At 53.8% G+C, this 7,707-nt stretch overlaps 1 protein-coding gene across 1 annotated transcript; it reads left to right on the top strand.

Moving 5' to 3' along the window:
- Positions 1-2,503: 2,503 nt before the first annotated feature.
- LOC104165320 (general transcription factor II-I repeat domain-containing protein 1-like) lies at positions 2,504-5,232 on the top strand (the record flags this gene model as incomplete). Its single annotated transcript, XM_009704910.1, has 3 exons — positions 2,504-2,608; positions 2,888-3,016; positions 5,091-5,232. Coding segments are annotated over exons 1-3 (376 nt in total), but the record flags the coding sequence as incomplete, so codon positions are not given.
- Positions 5,233-7,707: the final 2,475 nt, after the last annotated feature.

The following is a 7,707-nucleotide window of genomic DNA, read 5'->3' as shown; positions in this document are numbered from 1 at the left end:
CCTTTGATTAGACAAACAACTTCGAGCCGTAGGTCTTAATTTGATTTGAATAAACCCAACGCTTGCTGTGAAGTTTTTTTTCCCTCACTTTTATTCCCACTTTTTCTAAATCCGCTGTGGCTGCTCTTTGTGACCACAAATGATGCAAAGCTTTGCGGGAATATTGTGTCCCCTCCATCCCTTAAACTCCTGTTGCATTACTTGGGTCGTATTTTTATTATGATTTTTTTTCTTGTTGAGTGATTCTCCCTTTTCCTTATTAAATGATCAGCCAGGCGAAAGGGATTAGTTTTGTCCTGGTCTCCTGCAGAGCTGGGAATGGGTAGGGGGAGCATGCAGGGACTCTGCCCCATTTCCCGCTGACATTATCCCAGGTTTTCCCTTCAGTTCCCACTCCGGGGCTGGATCAGGCTCATGGCTTTTCTTTTTGCAGCCAAGGGAGGAACATCTCTTCCCCATACGGGCCCCTTCCCGTGGGAGTCTGTGGCCAAGCAGGTTGGTGCAGCTTGAGCTCTCCGAGGGGCCGCGACCAGTCCCACCGAGGCAGAGACCGGCTCTCCAAAACGCTGCCAGAAGGCAACAAGAACACCCATGTCAAAGAAATCATTTTTAATAATAATTAGGGCACTCAGAAATACGTACAGGTATCAAAATAAGGCTGTTTTCTAAGCGAGTCCTTGTGGTGGGGGGCGTTAAGAAAGCAGTGATGCTTCCTGGACTGAATCCTGTCCCGACGGCAGTCCCCAGGCAATAGCTGGTCCCCAGCCCAGGATTGCGGCTGCCCAGTGTCCTGCAGGCTGGGAGGGCGGCTCAGGACCGGCATCAGCACTGCCGGCCCCTCGCTGCTCCCTGCCAACTGCAAGGAGGCACCTCTTATTAACACAGCATCAATGAAAAGATGGAATCTGGAGTTCCCTGCATCCGCAGGGCTGCGCGCGGGGAGCTTGCAGGTGAAGTGGTCCCTCGTCCGTCCGTTCATCCGTCCCATCTGTGCACTCACAAACTGCAGGGCTGGAGCAAAGCGGAGAGTTTCCTGGCGTTGCCGCAACCCTTCGTGATGGTAAAGCTGGAGGTGCCTGGCAGAGCTTTTCCTCCCCGGCGTGGGGAGGTCCGGGGTGGGCTGTTCCGGAGGGCTGTAGCTCCCAGGCTGCGGGACTCTTGTGTTTGGTTTCCTGCTTGATTTTCCAAGCTGATGCCTAGTTTGGGGTTTTTTTTCTCCCTGAAGATCATCCTGGGGGAGAAGAGTCGTCCGTCAGCTTCGTTAAGAAGTGTCGGTTGGATGTCAGGGGATTTTGTCAGCGTGGCACAGCAGAAGTGCTGGCGCGGCTACGGCTTTGCCATCCAAAAGCACTGGTGAGACCTCGGCACTGCTTGCCCACTCTCACCGGCCGGCGACGCAGGGGGAGCCGGCCTGGAGGTCTCATCAAGAGCAATTTCTGAAGTTCAGTCGTTATTGTTTAACGGGGAATCGTCTCCACCCTCCTCAGCCGCTTGCATGCCCACACAACAGTGAGGCTTTGGAGGGCCAAGGGCACGTTCGTCAGCCCCTGCCCTGTGGGTGCTCAGGCACCTGCAGAGATGCCGGCATGGGGGGACTTGTGATTTTGGGCCAAAATCCACCATTTTCCCCAGTTGGATGGGGCAGCACGGCCCCGCTTTGCATGCAGATTCCTTCTGCTTGGGCATGGGTGCAAACCAGGGCGGGAAGGTGAATTTGGGGTTTGGCTGTTGACTTTTAACCCCGGTTTTCAGCAGGGCCGAGTGGCCGTGGTTATTGCTGAGCTGCAAATCGAGTTACGCGCAGGCACCTTCATTCCTATTCCCCGGCTCCTGCCCGTCTAGCATTGTTAGAAATTCTCCGGCCTCTTTTATCCGCTTGCGGCTTTGAGCGCATGATTTATGATCCAGTTCAAGTGGCTCCCGAGCGTTGCCGGCTAATTTGCCACCCTTTATTTGCAGGACTAAAGCCAGGTGGCACGATGCTGCTGTGCGGATGGAGGGGTGATAGTTGGGAGGGACCGTGTTGGGTGCTGGGGGCTGATGTGGGTGCTCCAGCGAGGGAGTGGGGTGGTTTATGCAGGGCAAACCTCTGCCTCAGTTTCCCCTGCAGCATCGGCATCGCCATGGGTCATGGTGAGATGTGTGCACTGGGGCGTGGAGACCTGGCGCAGTTGTTGCACGTGTGGCCGGGCCCCAGCGGTTTTCCCCCTTTTTTTTTTTCCCTGTTTTGCAGTGAGGGATGAAGCTCCTGGGGCTGACCCCCTTCTGGGATGCAGGGTCCCTGCACGCTGCCCGGTCCTGCTCCCAGCAGCACGGTCACCCAGGAGCTGCGGGGTGGGATGATTTGATGATGGAGCCCCTTGCTGTGAGCTTCCTCTCTCCCTTGGGCATGAAGGCAGAGCACCCTGAGGCTTTAGCCCCTTTCAGGGGTGCCTTTGGGTGCCAGACTTTCCTTTTGCCCAGGGTACAGGGAGGGAGGCACGGGGACGGCCAACACAGTGGCATGGGATTGCTCTGCGTCCGCTTCAGTGCCACATCCTCCAGCTCGGGGTATCCCACCGCACAGTCGGTCCGGTATGTCCCCTGCGGTGGTAGCATCTTCCTGGGGGTGAGTCCTGAGGGTGGAGGTGACCTGGCCACTGCCGGGACACACAGCGTCGGTTCTGGGGTTTGGTTATGGCTTGGCAGTGTCCGCAATGTGGGGAACATGGGGCTCAGGCTGACCCCGACCTCTCTCTGTGCCTCAGTTTCCCCTGTGTACCCATGCCAGCGTTATGCCGTAGGACACGCTGGTGGTGGGGCTGCACTGGTGATGCTCAGCGCCAGCTCTCCGTTAGTAACAGTGATGCATACCTCATCATTTTTTATTTTTTTTTCCTGTTTTCAGGTGAATATGGCCCTGGCAGGGAAGCCTTTAGACGTGACCCTCAGCACCTCCAGAGCTGACCAGTGGAATATGGTTTTTCCCCAGAAAGACGAAATCATCACCAGCTTAGTGTCTGCCTTAGACTCCATGGTAAGAGGCCGGCAGCGGCCCCGTCCCCCTCCCTCCTTTCGCCTCCCTCGAAGGGGGCTGGCTGGGAGCAGGGCTGAAGCAGGAGAGCTGGCCAGCTCATCCCGCTCCCCTCCGCTGCCGGAAAGCCCAGGGAGCTGCCGGAGCTGGGAAATAAAAAAATCCTCTCCCGCCCTGACAACCATAAGGATCATAAAGTCAGCCCAAGTTAATCTCAGATGTGTATTGTTTTCCCATTAATATTTATGGTGGTATCAATTCAATGTAGGGTGGTTGGGTTTGGGTTTTGTTTTTTTTTTCTTCTTGATGTTTTACCAATGTTACCGTGAGCTTTTACACAACAGGAGAACAATGGCTTTTATCTCCGAGAACAAAGAAAATAACTTTCATATCTTTTGACGTAGAATTCCCGGTGGAAACCTTGCCTAAGTCAGCCGTGCTTACATAAACAAGATAACTGTCTGGATTAAGTCTCATGGACCAGAGCTAATCTTATTTTTAACTGTGAATGTGATCAAGAAGGGAAAGCGGGTGTGTAGTAACAAATGTCTAATGCAATGCGACATGCTAAATAGCCCTCCCTTTTTAAAGCCAAGTCGTATTAATATATTTATCTTGGATGCGTCGTCTTCTCTACACCGGTAGGGTTTTTTTTCACTAATCACTAATTTCCTTCTCTTTGACCGTCACCGCCCCACTAAGGAGCAGCTTCCCCAGAGCTGACACACCCCAAGGAGCTCTGATGATTTATATACGTGCCATCCCATACAGCAAATCGTGTTACCATAGTTTGGCTTCTTAATGAATATATATTATTCCGCAGTCCTCGTTAGGTGCTTACAGCAGGGCCAGGGGGCCAGGCTGCTCCTGACATCTAGCCTTTAGCCCAGCGCTTCACCAGCGCCAGGCTCTGCACCCGCTGAAGCCCGGCTGCGTGCGTGAGAAATAAACCACGGGGCCACGTGCGCGTCGCCAAGCGGGCTTAGGGTTTGGGTTTAGTCTGCCTCCAAATCTCCCATCCTCTAGATTTGGCATTTATTTTTTTTGAGTGTTGGGCTTTCGGAGCAAAATAATTCCATTTTCTCCCGCGTTTTTGAAAGGAGGTTTCTTAAAAATATCTATTTGGGGGGATGCAATTCGATACGTCCTTGTTGAAGAAGGTGAGCAGGAGGTAAAATGACCTAATACAGAGACTGATTTAAGCCCACACAAATCAAGCTCGCTGTAAATGTGTGCAGGGAGCTGAAGGTCGCTCGGGGGGAGTCGGTCCATGGGCAGCTGCTGTCCTGCTCCCTCCCCGGCTGCCAGCATCCTCCAGCCCCTCCGCGGTGCCGGGGGCAGGTGACGTGTCTAACCGGGGCTGCCGATGGGAAAATCCCCCCTGGTTTACCCATTTAAATCATGACTTGGGGATAGCGTCTTCAGAGCATCGGTGGTGTAGCTATGGGAATATGACTCAGACTGCCAGCACTGCGTAACTATTACAATATAAGAAATAATAATAAAAACTCATATACATGTGTATTATGTAGAGCAGGAAGCACGCGTTACATAAAATGGATTAATGGCGGAAGTCTTTTCCATCTCTTTAATGTTTTGCATAACTGTACAAGAAGAATGGTTTGGCTAATCCAGACTTTGACCATATTAGTGTTCTGCCGCTGAAATAAGATTCCTGTGCTCCTTATTTCATTAGAGCTGGTGGAAAAATACAAATTGTTGGTGGGTGGTTGTTTTTTGTTTTGCTGTTTTTTGGGGGTTTTTTACAGGAATGTTTTCTTTTAAAGAAATACTATAAAATGTTTACCTTCAGGATAGGAAAAAGTGAAGCGAAATGATGGGTATATAGTTCTTGGTTTCCAGCAAAGCATAGCTCAGCTGGATCCCTTTCTGGAGCCGTAAAGGCGCCGAAGAGTTTAGGAGATGTCATAAACCCCATGAAATTCTGACCCAAAGCAGAACATTACTTTTGATGGGGGAAATCTTTTGATGGGAATTAAAAAATCCCACTGGAAGATGGCAGGGCAGCCAGGCGGGGAGCCTCCCGCAGCCGTTCTGACCCGGTGCCTCCCCGCAGTGCTCGGCGCTCTCCAAGCTGAACGCGGAGGTGGCCTGCATCGCCGTCCACGAGGAGAGTGCCTTCGTGGTGGGCACCGAGAAGGGCCGGGTCTTCCTCAGCGCCCGCAAGGAGCTGCAAGCTGACTTCCAGAAGTTTTGCAGTGAGTATTCCCACCGGCGTGGTCTTCTCCCATGCCGAGCTTGGTACTCCGGTTGGGCCAGCCGGGATGCCTGCTGCGCACGGAGGGGTTGTGGTTTGGGGGTACGGCGGTGCTGTCTGTCCGTGGGGCTGAGCGATGGTTAAAGTGATGCAGAAGGTGGGTGGGAACCTCGGCCGGAGCCTCTTCCCTCCCAGGAAAGGCACCGTGCGCCCCGGTTCTCCTCTCCGAAAGCATCCCTGGGGTGGCAGGGGGCTGGATGGCTGCTTGGCTCCCCCAGCACTGTCGGCTTGCAGCAACACTGCCGGTGCACTGGCGTGGCTTTTGAGAACTTAGCAGAAATAGTTTGTCCTAGTGATCCCCTAGGAGCAGAGAGCCTTTCTTAGGCCAAGGCTTTTTTCCCGGTTTTGAAAAACCAGGGATGGATTTGAGAGCTGGGAGTGTTGGTTGTGGAGTGGCTTTTTTTTTTTTTTTTTTGAGGGGTTTTTTTTTGGTGAAAAGATGCCTTGAGCAGAGCTGTGTTTCCCCCGATCTGAGATCAGAGTCACCGGGATTGCGGGGACGTGTGTGACTGGCAGCAGCCCTGCGCGTGCTGAGGCTGGCACCCAGCCCTCTGTGCCGGCTCCGTGCCTCTGCCCCCTCCCCAAAACCAGCCTGGGAGCTGAGGGGAAGGTGGGAACCATGCTGAGAATGGGGACCTGCGTTTCTTGGATGGCATCATCCCTGGCACGTCAACTGCTGCTTTTCCCCACTCCATGCAGGAGCTGGGATGGGATCTGGCTTTGGTGGTGCTGGGGACCCCAGACCCGGGTGGTCCCCAGACCCGGATCTGCTGACACGCACGGCCCGCAGCGGGATGTTGGCGGAGAGAAACAACCCAGCTGTGTGTGCGCACTCATGGTGTTGACAGAAACCATATTGGTGCTCAGTCCGTTGGAGAGATTGCTGAGGAAGGGTTTGCTCCAGTGAAAACATTAGTGCTGCAAAGCCACCGGGGTCGCTGGCTGCTCGGGTTATTTGCCGCGCGTCTGCGGGGTGAGCCGGCACGGCTTTGCAGGAGCGGCTCCATGCCAAAGCTCCGCTCTGCCCCTCTGTCCTGCCCGGCGTGGGCAGCTGCCTGCCACCCCCACCATGGCACTCGCACCCAGGACAGTCGCCGTTGATTATCCTCCGCTTTGGTGCGTTGTGTTTCGCAGGACAGGAGGCATTTTGGGGACATTTCCTGAGTTCTCGGGTGACTCTGCCTCCCCTTCCCACCGCCCACGGGAGGCAGGGAGGTACCCGAGCGGTGAGCGGCAGTGGGGTGGCCAACAGGACGGAGCTCCATCTTATATATTCAATGCCAACTGTGTCACCTAGAGCTCACAATATTGATGACCATCTGCAAATCTCACTTTTAGAAATATATGAACGTATCCCCTGCCCGTGACCTGCCTCTGTGCTGGGGCAAGGCAACCGACGTTAGACCCCGATTCCCCTCTCCTCTGGTTTCACTTACGCCTTTGTCAAAATGAAATGGTCACGTCTGGTTGAAAGCACAAAATCTTGGCGATGGAGTTTGGGTGAAGCGGCTGATGCTGGAGACAGGGTGAAATGTGATAACTCTGTCTTGAATTATAAATGGCCCAGGCTCAACTCCGCTCCATAAAGCTCTTAGAGCTGGCACGCAGTGGAAAGCATCCCTGGAAGTGCCTCTGATTTATAGTCTAGCTGCCCCCCCTTAGAAAAGATCGGAAATAATCTAAAGCAGACATCACTGGGAGATGTAAGAAGCCTCTTATCTCTCTGGGCGCGCAGACCTCGCTTGAACACCCTCCTTTATCTGAACCTCTGGCTCAGCCTTTCCTGGTGCACGGGGGGACTTGACAGTGATCAGGATTAATGTCAGCGGGGGAGAGTTCGCGCCCAGCCGGGGGGGGAGAGTCGCTCGCAGGAGGGTGTGGATGCAGATACATTTCGCCACCTTCATAAAACACCCCAAGAAAGTTTTCCAGGGCCCGTTTCCCCGTGCCGTGGGAGGCACGTGGAGCTTGCCGAGGGTTGCGTGGTGTTGGGTGGTTGGCCCCTTTCTTATGGCTAGGGCTGGGGGTAGCCTGGGTGGCCCTCGTCCCCATCCCAGCGATGTCCCAGCCACAGGAGGGATCCATGAGCTCCTTCGTCAGCCTGAGCACCCAGGCAGCATCCAGGGCTGATCACCGGCAGGAGCCTGTCGAGGATGATGAAGGAATTAGTCCTTCGCCACCGAAAATCCCTTGTGAATCGCTTTGGATGGAACGGCAATAATGCACTTGTAGTGTTTAATTTTCTGTGCGTTTAGAGATGCAAGGAAGTCATTGCCGAAGATATGCTTTATTTGAGGTTTAATGGGGGAAATTAGCAGGAAATAGCTGGTATTACCAAGCTACGTGATGCTGAAGGGTAAAAAAGGCTCCAAGAAAGGCGGATTTTCTTTTCCTGAGAGATTGAAGGCTAAGCAGA

The sequence above is a fragment of the Cariama cristata genome, unplaced genomic scaffold (assembly GCF_000690535.1).
Source record: "Cariama cristata isolate BGI_N322 unplaced genomic scaffold, ASM69053v1 scaffold24187, whole genome shotgun sequence".
Taxonomy (NCBI): domain Eukaryota; kingdom Metazoa; phylum Chordata; class Aves; order Cariamiformes; family Cariamidae; genus Cariama; species Cariama cristata.
This window is presented reverse-complemented; position numbering and strand designations above follow the sequence as displayed.